The 18245-nt window shown below is 50.9% G+C and overlaps 6 protein-coding genes across 6 annotated transcripts; 5 read left to right on the top strand and 1 right to left on the bottom strand.

Annotated features, from left to right (window-relative positions):
• Positions 1 to 502: 502 nt before the first annotated feature.
• N7458_009362 (putative nuclear migration protein) lies at positions 503 to 4500 on the bottom strand (the record flags this gene model as incomplete). Its single annotated transcript, XM_056912744.1, has 2 exons — positions 503 to 1374; positions 1440 to 4500. The coding sequence occupies 2 exons, from the start codon at positions 4498 to 4500 to the stop codon at positions 503 to 505; spliced, it is 3933 nt and encodes a 1310-aa protein (XP_056761593.1).
• Positions 4501 to 8796: 4296 nt separating this feature from the next.
• N7458_009361 (haloacid dehalogenase, type II) lies at positions 8797 to 9585 on the top strand (the record flags this gene model as incomplete). Its single annotated transcript, XM_056912743.1, has 1 exon — positions 8797 to 9585. One exon carries the CDS (start codon positions 8797 to 8799, stop codon positions 9583 to 9585), a length of 789 nt encoding a protein of 262 aa, XP_056761592.1.
• Positions 9586 to 9929: 344 nt separating this feature from the next.
• Positions 9930 to 11032, top strand: N7458_009360 (uncharacterized protein; the record flags this gene model as incomplete). The annotated part of the gene is made up of 3 exons (XM_056912742.1): positions 9930 to 9941; positions 9994 to 10875; positions 10928 to 11032. The coding sequence occupies 3 exons, from the start codon at positions 9930 to 9932 to the stop codon at positions 11030 to 11032; spliced, it is 999 nt and encodes a 332-aa protein (XP_056761591.1).
• Positions 11033 to 11441: 409 nt separating this feature from the next.
• N7458_009359 (uncharacterized protein) lies at positions 11442 to 12561 on the top strand (the record flags this gene model as incomplete). Its single annotated transcript, XM_056912741.1, has 2 exons — positions 11442 to 11501; positions 11563 to 12561. 2 exons carry the CDS (start codon positions 11442 to 11444, stop codon positions 12559 to 12561), a joined length of 1059 nt encoding a protein of 352 aa, XP_056761590.1.
• Positions 12562 to 13063: 502 nt separating this feature from the next.
• Positions 13064 to 16516, top strand: N7458_009358 (Vegetative incompatibility protein HET-E-1; the record flags this gene model as incomplete). Its single annotated transcript, XM_056912740.1, is given in 4 exon segments — positions 13064 to 13491; positions 13530 to 15100; positions 15307 to 15447; positions 15462 to 16516. The coding sequence occupies 4 exon segments, from the start codon at positions 13064 to 13066 to the stop codon at positions 16514 to 16516; spliced, it is 3195 nt and encodes a 1064-aa protein (XP_056761589.1).
• A 79-nt stretch (positions 16517 to 16595) lies between these two features.
• N7458_009357 (beta-calactosidase) lies at positions 16596 to 17995 on the top strand (the record flags this gene model as incomplete). The annotated part of the gene is made up of 3 exons (XM_056912739.1): positions 16596 to 17235; positions 17259 to 17573; positions 17988 to 17995. 3 exons carry the CDS (start codon positions 16596 to 16598, stop codon positions 17993 to 17995), a joined length of 963 nt encoding a protein of 320 aa, XP_056761588.1.
• Between the last annotated feature and the right edge of the window lie 250 nt (positions 17996 to 18245).

Here is an 18245-nt window from a genome sequence, read left to right as displayed (position 1 = left end):
TGTAGACCTACCTGTACGCTGATACTAGTGTAGGTTGGTCAATGTCAAGAGCAGAGAAATAAATCATTATCTGTACAAAGTACCTATAAGCACGGTATAATATGAATGAAAAGACAAAGACAGGTAATAATTCAACTCCAACGCCCCATAATCCATAAATCCATCGCTACTTCGAATTTGGTATCCAGTCGCACAATGGTATCAACATCAAAGCAAAAAAAAAGGGTCCAAATGGTGCCAAAATCGAATGAGCACCGATCCAAAGATGCTCACGTGCTCGACAAGAATAAGTGTAAAGAGAAAGGATGCAAGGTATGTTGGTCAGAAATAGGATGGTCAGGACCGTATCGAGTCGGTGTCGATGTCTTCGTGAACGCCAAGACACGAGGAATAAAAGCATATATAATGAGCGCAAAAGGGCCAAAATGACAAGATAGAAAAGAAAAAGAAGAAATGAGAAAAAGGAATGAACGACACAGCCCTCCAAAGCTCGCTGAGTCACCTAAAATCCCCGGAAAGGATCCGATCGGAAAGAAAGCTCACTCTCATCCACAGACGGCGCATCATATGCACTCCACTGACTCGACGTCTTCCGCACATGTCGCATTTTCACAGACGGCACGGCCCGCGGACGATTAATCTGCTCGGCATGGTGATCGATAAAAGCCTCCATACGGACAGTGCCCACGTCAAACATATTGCTTGTTGCAGTATTCATCGTGCGTCCACTACCCTCCGAAGTACGGCTGATACTGCTCCGACCACTTCGGATACCCTGTGGTAAAGCCGGCGGTGCCACGGGGGAGAAGTACGGCTCATTTGAACCGGTTGTCCCGCTGTGCATCGATGGCATGGTACCTTGACTTGAGAAACTGCGGATAGCGTGGAGCGCGGGGGGTCGTGGAGCCGTGTTACTGCGCTTGCGAGTGTGATGGTGGCTGCTGTGGTTTGAGAACCGGGGTACATGGGGCGCGTCGGCGGCCATGTTGTCCAGATCCCCTGCGGAGGGGAGTTCTGGGACTGGAGCGCCGGGGAAGGATCGTTTGCTTTTTGGCTTTGGGCGGGGTTTGCCCTTTGCGACGCGGATGGAGTCGCGGATTGGATTGCGGCGGAGGGCGGCTTGGGGTGCTGGGGAGGCGGCTTCTTCTTGCGGGGCTGGGGGGATGGCAGCGAGGTCTTGGAGGCCCATTGAGGAGTGGCTGAGGAAGGAGAGGGCTGTGAGCCAGACGTAGTGGCGTTCCACGGTGAGCGCGGTGAATTTGAGGGCGCGTTGAGGGGTGAGGACGAGGATGGAGCGGTTGAAGGGAGCGGAAGTGTTGGCGCCTTTAGGCAGAGGGTTGTCATCTTTCACATCGAGGACGGATTGAATGGTGACTGAAATGGGTTAGTATATTTCAATATACAGTTGATGAGCATTGGCTGGCGATGGTTTCACTCACACTTTCGACCACTCTTGCCCAGCAAGGCAGGCCCGCTTGTCGGCTGCTTGCTACTCCACATGATGGCACCCTCATACGGCGCAAGCCAAACCCATCTCTTATGGCGGACACCACTATTGGTGATATTGGCCGATACCTCATCAGGGTTCTTCCCCTCCCAATTATCCTTGGACTCGCCCATGCCGAACGACTTGCGGCGGCGGACGTACTTGAACATCCATTCACCGACCATCGTCTGGGCAATAGCATCGACCACACTAGTCGGTTGCACGCCGCCCGTCGAGTCCTGCCGATCATGGTCCCAGCCTGTAGACGGTGTTGCACGATGCGAGGCCCGTTTCTGGACATTGCGCCGGTGACGCGGAGCTGTGATATCATCAAACGGCATTGGCGGCGGGTTGTAAGTTGGGCTTTCTAGTACGAACGAGGATGCTGAGTGGGGGGATGACTGATTTTCAGGGTGTTCATGCAGATCCGTGTTGGACATGGCTGCTGCAGAGCGAACACGGCGCAGGGTTGGCTGGCGCACGATAGTTGCACGGCCACCACGGTCTGAGAATTGTCTTGCTGAGCGGGTTGGGCTTGGGGGTCCATCGCTGCCATTCAGCGGGATCTTTCGAGAACTGAGGCGGATAGGGACGGGGAATGGAGGGGCGATGCTGGATCCTGCGCTGCCGCTATCGAGACTAGGCTCGCTAGGGCTACGGGCGCGAGTCCTTTGGTGGGCTGCCGCACCGCTGGAGATCATGGCCATCTTGCGCATACCAGGCTGACGAACAGAGGAAGTAGCGCTTGCAGCGGATCGGAGGACGGGTCGTGAACCACGAGCCACGTCCGATGGGCGAGACTCTGGGTCGGAAAGATGCTCGTCGATTTCAGGAAGTGTCATCTCGTCGAGGCTGGGTCGTGACTTGGCATTGACCATCTTGCCGCGGCGGAGGGTGTACGACGCGAATGGGCGGCTGAGCAGCTCGTCGTCCGTGAAGATATCCCGCTCTTCTGCAGCGGGATCTTCATCGTCGCTCAGCTGTTCAAATCCGGCGAACAAACTGCTGGAGCGGAAAGGTCGTCGCAGGCCAGATGATACCAAATCGTCTGAGAGCGGACCATTGTCGTTGTTGCCTGGATAAGCTTGTACAAGCTCCGACGAAGGCTGTGCACGAGGTGGTTTTGCAGGTCGTTCAGCATTGAGCGGCCACTGGTCCCTCTTCGCTGAACGTGGCGGAGGTACCGGTGGACGGTAAGGTTGATAGACGGGCTCTTTGACTTCAGATCGAATTGGAAGGTCGGGGATGGCGGAAGGCAAGAGGCTGGCAGGGAGTTTGACGGGTCTTTGATCGATGCGAATCTCCTCAGTTTGAATAGCCACTGATCGACCTTCGACAACGGGCCTGAAATTAGCCTGCACTGACACATTCTTGGTCTGCGGCGGGAGGACGACACTGTCACGGGGTGATGGTGGTTCCGAAGCAGGCGGATGGATTGCAATCATGGGGATATACATCTGAGTGGGAGCAGCGTTGGGCGACAAGGTAGCCTTCTCAGAGACTGGCTCAGCCTCGGGAAGAGAGTCGGTCTGGGTCGCGGCCGATGTCATTTGCACTGGCTCTGGGATCACTTCTTCCATATGCACAGGCAACTCCGGCACCTTGGGTGTCCATGGGGGACTGGGCAGCTCGCCAATCGTCTGGCAAGAGCTTGATACCATTTCGACCTTGATGGTCAATGTTGAGGAATCCTTCATTTCAGACATTTCGTCCTCGCTCTCGTTGGGGACATCCAGTGTCGGAATTTCAACAGGCACGGGCTCAACATCATCAACCACAGCCAATACTTCAGGAGACGGAGGAGGTGAATACTGAATACCAGTATCGCGATACTCGACAGGCGGACCTTCCACCTTCACAGGACCAATCGACTCCATCGTACGGAACTCAGCAGCGATAGCAGATGCACTGCTTTGCATCGACAGACCCAGGATCCTCCGCGCCTTGGAAGAAATATCATGCGATGCCGCTGAATGAACCGACAACGGCCGTTCCTCTGGAAGCGCCTCTGGCGAGGCGGGAGTGTCATCATCATCAGACGCGACAAACTCATCTTCCTCCTCCTCATCGAAAGCCAGTTCCTGAGCCAGATTCAAACCCGAATCACCCTTCCCAGGCGCCATGCTCATAACCGAGTACCGAACATTGGGATAATGAGCATCATTATCGCCCTCATCCGTCGTCACGCTGGTCATACTCGTCCGCCGACGACCCTGACTACTCGACGCCACGCTAGCCGTGTCACTCTCTTTCGTCTTATCCTTCTCGGTATCATCATTCTCGCTATGCTGCGAGACCAGCGTACCCGCTTCCTGCGCGGCCGCAACCTCGCTCAGGACCGTTTTCAACCGGCCCTCCACCACGTGGACCTTGCGTTCTAAATTCCGGCGCTCATTCTCCCATGTTTCGCGATCGCGGTCCCACAGCATCTGCGTTCGCTCGACTTCTTCCTCACGGCTGCGCGCCCGTTTCTGCGTTTGTTCCAGCTTCTTGCGGACATCGCTGAAGTTCTCGACTGCCTCGTCTCGCTCGCGGGCTAACTCCGTCATCGCCGATGACGTCCCGCCCTCTAGCAACTGGATCTGGTGCCTCAGGGACCGCGCCTCGCGGGTCGCCCGGGACAAATTCTCGCCCAGCGATTCACTTTCCGTCCTCGATTCATCTAAACTCTGTTCTAGCATGTCGATTGCTTTGGTTTTATTCTCCACCTCTCGGCGGAGATTGAGAATCTCCGATACCAGCGAGGCATGAAGGGTGGGCGTGATTCTGCGGGCATCGAATGGCGACAGCGTATCTTGCTCCCCGAGCTCATCGTCCAGATCGCTGTGTCCGTCGGGCGAGAATGCGGGTGTTGGCAGGCCGGGTGGGGAGGAGGGCGGTGCGGGGGACGAGTTTCGCCGGCGACGGGCTGGTCGAGATCTCGATCTGGATTTGGAGTGAGCCCGGGGGGAGGACGGGGCGGGAGATGATTGAGCCATGGAGGAGGGCACGGGGGACTGTAAGTCGGTGGCCATCTCGGAATTGGAAAATTGCGCCGTGCAAGTTCTCGATCTACTGCATTGCCTGGGGAGAACTGGGCGAGTCGGGTCCCTGTGCTAACCAGAGCACGACACGGCCGAGTTCCATTCAATCGACCGTCTACCGTAATTCAATCATTCGTTGCAGAAGTGGAAACGTCGTGGTCTCAGGGGGAAGGATTTCTCGTGCTAATCGTTCTTTTTTGGTCGGTTCGGCTTGGTGGGTTGCAAAATGGACGAACTTGCACGACTTTCTTTTATCTAATCGTGTCGGACGAGCGCAAGGAAGAGCAATTCAAGGTGGCTGCGGTGCAACAATCGGTCAGCCACTTTGTTGCAGCGCGGGAAGCGGGATGTCCGCCCTGAGCGCGAGGGGAGAGAACCCGATGCAGGCGATTTGCGTATGCACGGAGTTCCCTTTGATCTACTTACGGAGGGAATGCAGGACGTTGCAATTGAGGGAGGTTGGAATCGAGAATGAGCGTGAAAGATGGATCAGACGTCTTGTCTCGTGAAGACGGAGAGAGAAAAAGAGAGAGACTGGGGAAGAGATTAGGACGGGGAGGAGCTTCGAGGAGAAGACCCGCGATCGAGGCCAGACGGCGGACAGCGAGCAACGGGCTGGAAGTACTTCGTCTGGGGGGGGGGGGGGGGGGTGGTCAGAAAGAAGAGTGCCCGGGATCCCGTTTCGGAGCACGATCTGATGATGATGATGGAATTATTACGAGGCAGCGATCCGAGAGGGTCGATTGGAGAGGTTCGATATGGGGAATTGGGGATGGGCTGCACGGCTGATTACGGTTCAGCCTCGGGATGCGCGCGTCTCCAAGAAGAGACAAGATCCAAAAAGGCCCAGGGGGTGTTCGTTGGAAGAAGCGACTTCACTAACGGAACTAACTGAACTACCATGCCTTAGTGGACGGAGAAGCGTAGTTGGGTCGTTGAAAAGGGGGGGCCATGGGAAAACGAGAAAGCCAACCCGATTAGCCAGGATGCAGCCTGCTCCACTGAAAGCTGCCATCCAAGACCCTAACGGAGGTAGTTGGACTAGGCTGACTAGCACTAGCAGAGTAAAGTTTGACTGATTTGACGACGATTGCTCAAAAACTATCGCTGGGGAACTCGAGAGATGGGAACGCCCAGAGCCATGCATCAAAAACTGGCAGGTTCGCAACAATTTACAGAAAACATTTAAACTGTGGCGCAGGGGTTTTGGCTTCAGAGGTATGACAGGAACCTATCGATGGTCGACCATGGAAAGCATGCGAAACCCGCAGTCGTACCGTAGTTGGACGACCGCTTCTAGAAGAGAAATCAAAACAAGGAGAGGATGAAAGGAAGTGCATAGACCTTCGGACAAAGGACCCAAAGAAAAGGAGAATAAAAAAAGAAAAGAAACAGGTCAGAAACTAAGAATAAAGAAAGCTTTTTTTTTTTTTTTGGAGAACGAGCGAGGCGTCAGAATAATCTCGGCGAATCCCAGGGAGAGTCGGAAAAAGGAGTCGACAATCGACATGATGGGATCCGCCGCGGACTCCAGCATGGGGAAGGCGTTCGTGACAAAAAAAAACTTTTGTTAGAAGTTGGAACTGGGATCCTCGAGGGTTCCACTCAGTCAGCTTCCCTCAGGGAGCTTGGTCATGGTCAAGCACGATCTGGCCCCTCCCCCTATCCCGTCTCTTCGAGTCCTCCCAATTCCTGGACAGAATAACAGTTTGAGTTGATTGTTAGTGAAGGCTTTTCGGAGAACCTGTTTCCTCGGTCAGTACTTTCGAAATATCCCTCGCAAAAGTACATTCCAATAGCGGAGGTACTGTAAATTAAAGACAAGCCCTGCCCCAGAGGACCCAATAAGAGACTTGGCGACGCCAACACCAAGCACTCAAAATCCAAAAGGAGGTCATTCGTGAATCGAATAAATTAGACAGCACCCTCGAAGCGGAAAAGGAGTGCAGAACTAGCGTGCTTGGGCAACACTATCCCCCTGTGCGGGCGTTGGCCAGTCTATCTTAGCGTGAGGTCTGGCGCTGGTGATCGTCGCAGGCAATTTCGTTCTGTCGAAGAGCGGCCCCGCGGGACCTGCTGGTCAGTGGTCTGTGTTCAGTTGTTGGTTTGTTTCAGGTTGCAATCACACTGTATCGGATCGCATCTAATTCTGATCGCTGGCCGTCGGCCGTTGGCGTCTTTCGGAGCGACGACCCGGGCCGTCGTATTTTTTCTAGCTCGTCCAGTTAGCTTTTTTTGGCTGGTTGAGATTGGCCGCATCGAATGGTGCCTGTTCCCAATGCCCATGCGTGACGCAAAAAAGGGGGAAAGACTAAAACGGAGTCACCGGTCCGCGAGATCCATCCGAGGTCTCCACCACGAGAGAGCTCGAGGAGTCCACTCCGAACGAGAGCCGAGTTTTTCTATTTGTGCAGTGTACACTGTTGTTTATTTTTGATTTTGTGGCCCGTCCACCCCCCCACGGTCTGGCCATTATGTTTCTTGGTTGTACCATGCTCTGCAGTAGTACCTCGCAGTAGCCCTCCATAGCAGCACAAACCCTGGTCGCGACTTGCAAGTGCATCGCTTCTCGGGCACATTCCTCAACCAAGACACAACTGCCGGGCGCACAGTCACCAACGTCGGAGTTGAACGCGGCTAATAAAAAAAAAGAGGTAGAAGGTTTCCACCAGCAGCCAATCAGCCACGGCACTCGAGCATTTATTGACAATAACCAACCATTCTCTGGTCGGGCGCCCGGTTCCAGACCTAGATGCTGCATTAGCGCTCCTGTCAGAAAAAAAGAAACTCGCGGATTGACCCTGCATGGCTGCTGCATGGGATCGAAAATAATGACGAGTCGTAGCGGCCAGTCGACCTGTCAACTTTGTCAACGCCCAAACGGCTCCGTGTCTGGACTTTGTGCTGTTTCATTATCATATGTAACCCTGGTCCCCCCGTGGGTGGTCAGCCTTGAAAATGGTTCGCGGAAATGATTCCTCGTTTAAGGCAGTGGGAGTGGTAGTCCAGTTCTCAATACGACGGTGATTGAGGAGCGCATGTCAGGCGTCGACGCGTGGGGAAGGATGGAGGGTTGTGGTTGCGTTGAAGTAAGCTCAGGCGCCCGTCGAGAGGAATGTTCAGTGGTGCCTCACAACCATGGCAGCATTCCTGGACGCCTCGAAGTATCATTACAGCGGCACAGCCCAGTGATCCCCCAGACCTAACTGATTAGCTTGGTTTGAGATAGAGTAGTCTCAATATTAGATTCATGCTAAAATAGACTTCACTTCGGAATATATCCAAGCCTAGATAAACTTAAATCTGAAACTAAGCTGACTAGCCTAGGGATCTACTCGACCTACTTCCACATGCGAATAACCAACCTACAGTATTATTATTATCATTGATACTAAAGTCAGAATGGAACATTCTGCTACCTCTGTGAATTGAACTCCCAACTTCAGTGTCACCATACAAACATCTCACGACATTCCGCGATGCTCGAATACATCACCACGATGCTTACACCTAACTGATACCGGACTTATCCAACCACCAACAACATCAAAACGCCATCTTCAAGGTTTATTAAATTCTCCTAAATCCAAGGATTATTTTGGTATGAAATATATATCAAAATGGCATGAAAAGTCGACTGTAGGCGGTAGAGTCGCGGTATCGCAAGCACAAAAAGAGGGTATCCCTCTACCTCAGTGGACCCCTTCCTGGAAGTCGCCCGTCTAGTGGGAAACTCAGCCGGGGTTGTCATGATTTCTTAATCCACTAGACTATGGAGGTGGAGGGTTGTTGGGAGTGACTGGAACTGGGTTATAACCTCTACTGGGTTTGTAAAAGTATACCGCTTTGCGTCTTTCGCGAACCACGAGAACGGTTTATTCGGTATATACAAGGCCTCGGGATGACCGTCATGCTTTCGACTCATCACACATGGTGCACTGGATGAGTCAAACCTCTCCAAACAAGTTCCTAACTCGTTGACTTCCTGTACTCGCAACGGCAAAACGATCAGCCTGATAGAGGCGGGGAAGATCTTACCTCGGTCCATGACTCAGCGACGTGTCGCGATCGCTCGATCTAAAAAAAAAGAGAATCACGTTATGCATAATCAATACATTCCGTTCATTCCAGTCCCAAGATCTATTCTACACAGTTGATCTACTGCTGTACAATCTCCAAAATCCCCATCGCAACCACATTGCGGGTCCTTCCCCAGGCCATCGGTCACCCGCAAATCAGATCAAATCCACAGCAAAGCACTGGCAGCACCACTCATTTACCCCCGCCATGGCCTCAGCACCCAAGGCCCTCTTTTTCGACACGTTCGGTACAGTCGTCGAATGGCGATCCTGCGTGTCCAGCGCCCTCCACAGCGCGGCTCAGCACGCCCTCGCCGATTCAAACAGGGATATCCCGGCCGACGCGCGGGCCCGGGCATCCACGCTGACCGAGTCAGACTGGCTCGGCGTCGCCGAAGACTGGCGACGATCCTACGGCGTATTCACCAGCACCTTTGATGCATCGAAACCCTTTGTCTCGGTCGATCAGCACCATCATGCCGCGCTGCAGGATATCCTGACGCAGCGTGGGATCCGCGAACTATTTAACGCGGACGAGCTGTGGCAGTTAACGCTTGCATGGCACAGACTGAAGCCGTGGCCGGATAGTGTGCGGGGACTGGAGTTGTTAAATAGTCGATTTGTTACGTCGACGCTGTCGAACGGGAATGTCTCGCTGTTGCAGGACTTGAAGGACTTTGGATCTTTGCCTTTTGCGCATTTGATTAGCTCGGAGAACTTTGGTGCTTATAAGCCCGCGCCTAAGGTTTATCTTGGTGCTGCTGAGATGCTGGGACTAGAGCCGTCGCAGTGTGCTTTGGTTGCGGCGCATCTTAGGGATTTGCAGGCTGCAAAGGGCTGTGGGTTCCAGACTGTTTATGTTGAGAGGGAGAAGGAGGAGACTTGGTCGGCTGAACAGGTGGCGCGGGCTAAGGAGGATGGGTTTGTAGATATTTGGGTGGATTTGAATGCAGATGGGTTTGTTGAGGTTGCTCGGCGGTTCGGTATTTCGGAATAGCCGTGATGAGATTATCTATACATAGCTTATATTCTAATCAGACATTCGTGAATACTTGCACTTGTGATTATCGAGTGATGTGTAAGCTACGGATTCTTTGCGATTTGCTTATGCGATGACGCAGTACATTCCGCATCCCATTTGTCAGCCCCACGAGGTGCCGGGGCCCATCAATGAAACATATTCGATGCGATTGCAAATAGCGAAAGTTACTGCTCTGGATAGTTAGATCAATTTGGTATAAAGCTAAAGATGATCGTAACATCTCTGCTCTGAGATATTCTACTTTGAAACTCTTTGCAGTCCGTCAAACAGCCGATCTCTTCGAGACTATCAGAGCAGACATGGCAGACCAAGTGAGCCCACGCAAATGTTCAATCTAACACTAGGTAGAACTAACTCTTATAGAACACCCAAATCTACAAACACGCCGACTCAGATGGGCACTTCCGACGCAAAGACTCAACATTTCGCTCCTGGATCTCCCGCGATCCAGCATCTGAATTCCCCGCCGAGAAGGACCGCTACGTCCTCTACATCAACTACGGCTGTCCCTGGGCGCACCGCGCTAACCTAGTACGCACCCTAAAAGGCCTGCAGGATGTTATCCAAATGGCAGTACTAGATCCGGAGCTCAGACCAGATGGATGGTTCTTCTCTGGTCGCAATGGATACGACGAAAAGGATCCACTATATGGATTCAAGACCCTCAAAGAGCTGTATCTCAAGGCTGATCCTAGTTATGAGGGGCGGTATACGGTGCCCACGCTGTGGGATAAGAAGAAGGAGACTATCGTCAATAACGAGAGCGGCGAGATTATTCGCATGTTGTCTTCTGAATTCGACGAGTTTCTGCCAGCTGAACTCCGAGAAATCAATCGTCCAGGAGGTGGATTGTACCCTGAGAATCTGCGAAGCCAGATTGATGAGCTGAACGCGTGGGTATACCCCTTGATCAACAACGGCGTCTACAAGACGGGTTTTGCCACCACGCAGGCAGCGTACGAGGAGAATCTGTATCCTCTATTTGAAGCTTTGGATCGTGTCGAGGCACACTTGGGTCAACCAGGACACCAGCCGTTCCTCTTCGGCGAGAATATCACTGAAGCTGACGTCCGGTTGTATACAACTATTGCCCGCTTTGATGTGGCGTATTACTTGATCTTCAAGTGCAATTTGAAGATGATCAGACATGATTATCCTCGAATTGATCGATGGTATCGTCGGCTTTACTATGATGAATCAGAGATGACGCGAGGGGCGTTCAAGAAGACGACCTACTTTGATGTTGTAAGTACATTCGGGTCACATAAGTTGTGGTTTCAAAGCTGATAATTTCTAGTACAAACCTGGATATGTTGCTTCGTTGGGTAGGAAGTCTGGGAATGATCAACTGGTCGTTCCGGTTGGACCTGTTCCCGATATACTGCCCCCAGAGAAAGAGTGAAAAACGGGGTTTAGGACGTGAGAGTTACCTGTGTGAACACGTAATTATTAATGATAATTTCAGAGCATGTCTTCCTTTCTTGGAAGCCTCTTCAGTAAAACAACAGTATAACAACTTTAGCCCGTTTGAAGCGCTGCTTCTCTGTTTCCTCTACGCTTGCATCCAACGTCAAACCAAGACTATGTTGGTCGCGTGCGAGAGATACGGAATTGCAAGGGAATTAAGATTCCTATAATGATCTCAAATTCTTAGACCGCCTTCGTGGTGTAACTCCACAGCCGCTCTGTGCCGGCTTTGCCCGTTGCGGCCTGACGGCGGCTTATCTGATCAGGTCTTGGTCTTATCTGATCTGACGTGAAGGCTCGGTTTTCAATCTCCCTGCCTCCCAGCCCCTCGCCTGCCGAGCACAATGGAACTCAAAATACTCACATCCCTAGCACGAGGCCAGGCTGGAATCCTGCACCATATTGTATCAATCCTCCAGCTCAATTCCACGTGACTCACCAGGCTAATCTCCCTCTTTCTACCAGACCTCCACCCTCGTCTCCTTCGAATACACCAATGGCAGTCCCCGCAAACCCCACACACTCGTCTTCGTCGGCGGGCTAGGTGACGGTCTTGGCTCAGTCGAATATCTCAGTGACATCGTGCGGGCCCTCGAGTCTACCGAATGGACCGTGTTCAACTTGGTCCTCTCCTGCTCGTACGGAGGTTGGGGCATGGGCAGACTTGGTACCGACATTGACGAAATTGCGCAGACGGTGGAATACATCCGCGAATATAAAGAGCCTCACTATGGGGCTGGCAAGGTCGTCATTATGGGCCACTCGACAGGCAGCCAAGACGTGATGCACTATATCAACTGCCCGAACCCTCGACCGGCGCACCCTGTCTTGGACAAATGCTGGGAGCCGATTCTACGAACGCCAGTGGACGGGGCAATCATGCAAGCACCTGTGTCGGATCGCGAGGGAATTCTGTGGGTTGTTAAGTGCGGCACAGCTAGGGATAGCCCTGCCGCGATGCAGGAGTTGTATGACAAGGCCGTCGCAGACGCGAAGCGACACACATATGAGACTAAAGAGTCTGTGGACACTGTTGTACCTCTTTCAGTGACCAGCCGCATTGGATACCCGTCAACAGCACCAGTCAGCAGTCGACGATTCCTAAGCCTGGTCAGCCCCGACAGCCCCGAGAAGCCGTCGGAAGATGACCTGTTCAGTTCAGATTTGAGCGACGCACGTTTGAATCAAACGTTTGGGATGGTGGGGACGCGGAGATTATTGAAGCAAAAGCTGTTGGTGTTGTACTCTGGTCGTGATCAGTCTGTGCCTCATTGGGTGGATAAGGAAGCACTTCTCCGGCGATGGCAGAAAGCTATTGATGCTGGTGGGCGTCAGTTCTGGGATCATAGAAGCATGGTCATTCCAGGTGCTTCTCATGCACTTAGTGATCCCGACCAAGCGGAGCCTAGGCGGATTCTGGTTGAAAGGGTGACCGCATATCTGAACGATATTCAAAAAGCGTGAGCTTGGCTTGGCTTAATAGAACCTGGATTTTCCTCAAATAAAATGGATTCCTCCATCTACTGGAATTGCCGCCAGACAAATACAAATCGAGTATGTTCATACTATATATACAACAGCATGAGCCGAAAAAAGTACACTTGTCGAGCCGAAGTTTTGAATCGACGCCATTAAGATTGAAATTTGAGATAAATGTCTGCAAAGATGACACAGGCATGAAAGCTCCCTCAAGAATCTCATTCGCAATACATTAAGAGTTATAGTGCAATACAACATGCTTGTATAGACTGTGGCGCAGGCTGTGGCGAAGCAGCTTTTTACGAAGCGCCCTAAGTCACCTTAGCATGCTTACCCCGCGCACCCCACTAGTATGCCGTGAGACAGAACTTCAGAATACCCTTTCCGTTCCCTTCGATAAGATCGGTTTTCCATTAGTCGGTTTTCATTTGCAAAAACCGGGGTCTATCGCCTTGCGACCTCGAGTCCGAACTCCCGTTCCGTCATCATGGATGGTCTATCAGTAGCCGCAAATATTGCTGCTGTGCTAGATCTTACTGCCAAGGTAGCTTCGCTGGTGTTTCAATTCTCCAAGGAAGTGAAAGCCGCAAAGTCAGATATAAACAATCTACAAGGGGAATTGAACCGACTGAGTATAACTCTCGAAGGTGGTTGGGAACTTTTGGGAAGCGCAAATGGCGCAAAGCTTCAAACCTTGCAGCGCTTGCGTTCTAGTCTCTATGGCTGCTCTTCCCAGCTATCACAGATCGAAGCAAAGCTGCAAAAAAAGCTCAATGCTGGCAGTACTCGTATGATGAGTCGATTTGGTCTTCGTGCTTTGAAATGGCCATTTGAGAGTGAAGATGTGAACAAGATTGTTAGAAATCTGGAGAGATACCGGGACACGCTGTCAGCAGCACTCAATGTTGATCAAACGTATGCTTATAGGTTCCTTACACTAATTGGGGCTGTAGTGTGCAGGTATTTGATATGGCCCAGACAGTAACCCTGACTCAACTTCCCATGGTGAATGGGGCAGCGTTTGACTCCCATGCTGACGAACATGATCCGCGCTGTCATCCCAAAACCAGAGTACATCTTCGTCAACAGATAATTGAGTGGGCGGAAGGCCCGAAGAGTGAATGCATTTTCTGGCTGAATGGCATGGCCGGCACAGGAAAGTCAACAATATCACGGACGGTCGCGCAAACCTTCTCTGACAGTGGAATTCTCGGCGCCAGCTTTTTCTTTAAAAGGGGCGAGCGTGACCGTGATAATGCAAGTCGGTTGTTTACAACGATAGCTTCTCAGCTTGCGATCAAGGTACCGGCTTTGGCGACAGACATCAGCAATTCTCTTGATAGCGATCCTTTGATTGTCGGCAAATCTCTGCGGGAACAATTCGAGCAGCTTGTATTGAAGCCTTTGGAGAAATTGAAATCAAATGTGAAAAGAACGGTTGTGCTTGTGATTGATGCTCTCGACGAATGTGATCGAGACGACGATATCAGGGTCATCATTCATTTGATCTCACTCGGGAGAAACTTGGAGTCGGTGCGACTGCGGGCTTTCATGACGAGTAGACCCGAGTTACCGGTTCGACTTGGGTTCAGATCAATACAGGGCAAATACCAGGATCTGATCCTCCATGAAATACCTAGACCAATCATAAGCCAGGACATTGCCGCCTTTTTGGATTATGAGCTCACGAGAATTAGAGAAGATTACAACAATATAACTCCAAGCGAACTTCAACTCTCAGGGGACTGGCCTGGGATCAGAAACTTGGATGCACTCGTTCAGATGGCCGTGCCACTTTTCATTTTCGCTGCTACTGTCTGCCGTTTTATCGGGGACCGGGCGTGGTCTGATCCTGCAGGACAGCTAGCAAAGATCCTGGAATATCAGACGAGATCGCCGGGGTCTGAAATTGACAAGCTTGACGCAACTTATCGGCCGATCCTTGATCAGTTGAGTGTGGGGTCTGAGTCCGCTCAGAGGTCTCTTGTCCAAGAGTTTCGAATTGTCGTTGGCGCTATCGTGCTTCTAGCGGAGCCCCTATCCGTGTCTTCTCTGGCAAGTTTGCTTGACATTCCAAAGGCAGTCATCAGCCGTAGATTGGTGTCTCTTCATTCGGTTCTCAGTGTTCCGGAATCGATTGATGCTCCAGTCAGATTGCTTCATCTCTCCTTTAGAGATTTTCTTGTCGATTCCGCGAAACAAGACAGCAATCCATTTTGGGTTCATGAGGAAACTACTCACGAAATGATCGCAATCAAATGTGTCCGTCTTCTGTCATCGAATGATCACCTGAAGCAGGATATTTGTGGCCTTGAGAATCCGGGGGCCGCTCGGGTACATGTTCCGGAGATAGCAATTCAATATGCATTGCCAGTACACATCCGATATGCGTGTTTATACTGGGTCTACCACCTAGATAAGAGCGGCAGTACCATCACAGATGATCATGAGGTGGTGAAGTTTCTCCAGAAGTATTTTCTTAATTGGCCTGAAGCCCTTAGTCTTTTGGGAAAGATTTCAGAGAGTATCTCCATTTACAAGAGCTTGTGAAAGTAAGTTTTCTTTGTGAAATACAAGCAAGCTTTGAAACGCAGTCTAAACATAATTTTCTTGCGAATAGACAGGCAATGCCAATGCAAGCGCCTTCTTGCATGGTGCAGCTCGTTTTATTCTGAATATTTGGCTCAATTGCGGATAAAGCTCCGCTACAGCTCTATTCATCTGCACTAGTGTTTTCTCCTGTCAAGAGCATCATCAAAAAGACGTTTAGTCAATATATTCCCAGCTGGATTCTGCAGACCCCAAAGGTCGAAACGGACTGGAATGCCTGCCTGCAGACGCTAGAGGGTCACGGAGGGCCGATCTGGATAGGTGCATTCTCGCAGGATGGAAAAACAATAGCAGCCACTTCATACGACTAGACAATTCGGCTCTGGGAGACTGCAACAGGAGAGGAAAAGCAGGTATTGGCGGGCCATGGTGGTCCAGTGATCGGAATCACTTTCACCACGACGGGAAGAAGCTTGTTTCGGCGGCCCAAGACAAAATATTCCGGATTTGGGATGTAGTCACAGGCAAGGAATGCCAGAGAATCACTCATGGAATGGCAGCTGTCGAGGCTACATTTTCTCCAAACTCTGATACTGTGGCCTTACGATCGTTTCGCTATAGAACCGAATGTTGGACCTTTCCAGAATGCGAAAATCTGGTGACGAAATACGGCCGGGACGTCAATAGGATCGCTTTTTCGCCAGACGGCGAGATAGTTGCAACTCTACGGTTCAAGACACCCGGAGCTACGATTCACGACCGTCAAACAGGTGAGATATTACGACATATCAATAGCACCTCGGTTTCGGTTCAGGCGATCGCGTACTTTCCCAACAGCAAGCTTTGTGCAATGGCTACCCTAATCAATGGAGTCCAAATCTGGGACATTGCCACCGGCGAGATGAAACATGAATTTGGCGGCTCTAACTTATCCATTAGAAAGTTGAGGGTATCGCCGGATAGCAAGTTACTAGCTTTGATCACAAATGATGAGGCAGTTCGACTCTGGGACCTAGCGACAGGGCAGGAGGTACAAAGGTTCAGTCGTGACTATAGGGCCAGCAGTATTGCTTTCTCGCCGGATAGAAAAATCATATCAACTTGCGCTGGCAACAGAATCCGACTTCGGGATTCAAAATCAATACAAGAATTGTCGAACCTTCGCAAAAGAGCACAGCTAATAGCTGGACTGGATCCGTCCTCGGAAATTACATCAAGCGACGTGAGCCAAGGGGAAACTGTCGAAGATAGCTTGGTGATGTGGATGAGCTTCTCGCCAAGCCGACGAAGGGTTGCTTCGACCTCCACAAATCGAATCATTCGGGTATGGGATATGGACACGATGAGCGGCATCGGTATGGGGCCCGAACAACACCCACTGGACATATGACAACGACGGCCCTTGACGGAAGATATTTATCAACGACACGGACTGGGCCTTGGGAATCAATGGGTCTCTGGACTTTTATATGTTCCACGGCGGAACCAACTATGGTTTTGGGAATGGAGCCCTAGATTTTGGTGACGGTTGCCAGGCATTTACTACAAGCTACGACTATGGTGCTTCTCTAGACGAGAGTGGGCGACCAACAATCACGTACTATGAGCTTCGCAACATCATTTCCAAGCATGTATCTGCCAACAGCATCCCCAATGTGCCAACCACCCCGCCATTGCAGCAGATTGACAGTTTCAAGTTGAAGCCTATCAGAGGACTATCCGACAATCTGCATGATGTAACGCACGTTACTGCCAAGTCTCCAGTCACAATGGAGTCTCTGGATGCTTACACGGGTTATGTTCTTTACGAGGCTAAGATCCAGGGCGCCATAGATGGTGTGGTGAAGCCCGGTGATAAACCGCGTGACCGGGTCATTGTCTACGTCAATGGAGTTCGTCAAGGCGTGATTGACCCAATCCATACAGTTATCAACACAGTTTCGGTGTCTCTTCGTCCTACTGATAAACTTCAACTTTTCGTTGAAAATTTAGGACGTGTCGACTTCGATGGGGCAATGTCAGACCAGAGAAAAGGAATCGTCGGCAATGTCACTGTTGGCGGAACTGATGTTCACGGCTGGACATCATACTCTCTGCCCGCTGATACCGGTCCAACTAATTTCAGGGGAAAGAGTCCATCGGGTCGAATGATGGACCCCCTATGTGGTACCACGGCTCCTTTGAGAATAAGCACAATGGCCAGGCCGCAGATACTTACCTGGCAATCAGTGGTATCAAGGGACAGGCGTACGTGAACGGCTTTAACCTTGGGCGCTACTGGATGGTCGGGCCTCAGCAGCAGCTATATGTTCCGGGCTCCCTCCTCAAAAATGGCCATAATGACCTTGTCGTCCTTGAACTGGAGCCTCAAGTGGAGCCACTCACGGCAGAGGGGTGCCACTCCGGAGTTGGTTTTCAAATGACGACCCTGACTGCGGGACCTGCCAGTACGCTCCTACTCCTGCTTGGCCCATATCTTAGCTTCTTCCTCATACCCTTTGCTCCAGGCGACGAAGGGCCGGTATGTAGCAGAACTCGAAAATAAACCTCCGAATTCAAATTCGCAACACTCCATTCCCTCGATATGTTTTGTTGACCTTTCACATGACCATCCAAATTGTCTCTCATGTTATAAATACCACCATAACCACTAGTTAGAATGAAACAAGTTTGACATCTCTTCCGACCCAAGATAGAGCTTCCTAAGCAGACCCAGAGCACATCGCTAATCTCATGCTTTCTCTCTTCTATCTTGATGAGTCACTCTTCACCCTACGATTCTTGTGTCACATACTTTCTCGTGCACACAACACCTTTATGCACATCGCATAAAATCCGACATATATATTTCTATACTAAAGTGCTATAAAACGACAAAAACTCATCTATATCCTCCAATATATCTTGAAAAATGACATTAATGTTATAAGCAATAGTAAAGGCGGGAAACGTTACTAAATACAAGACGATTTCTTAATATTTCATTAAGGAACAGGATAAATGATACAGGACCGAACATGTGTATTTTATGATCTGAGAAATAGATTGATAAGCTGCATAAGGGGCACATGACTACCTATAAGTAGATAATTAAGCGAGAGTTATGCAAGTGCGGATAT

The sequence above is a fragment of the Penicillium daleae genome (genome assembly GCF_028827525.1).
Source record: "Penicillium daleae strain IBT 16125 chromosome Unknown utg000008l_segment0_segment0, whole genome shotgun sequence".
NCBI classification, from domain to species: Eukaryota; Fungi; Ascomycota; class Eurotiomycetes; order Eurotiales; family Aspergillaceae; genus Penicillium; species Penicillium daleae.
The sequence above is the reverse complement of the archived record's forward strand: the minus strand, read 5'-3'. Positions and strand labels throughout refer to the sequence as shown.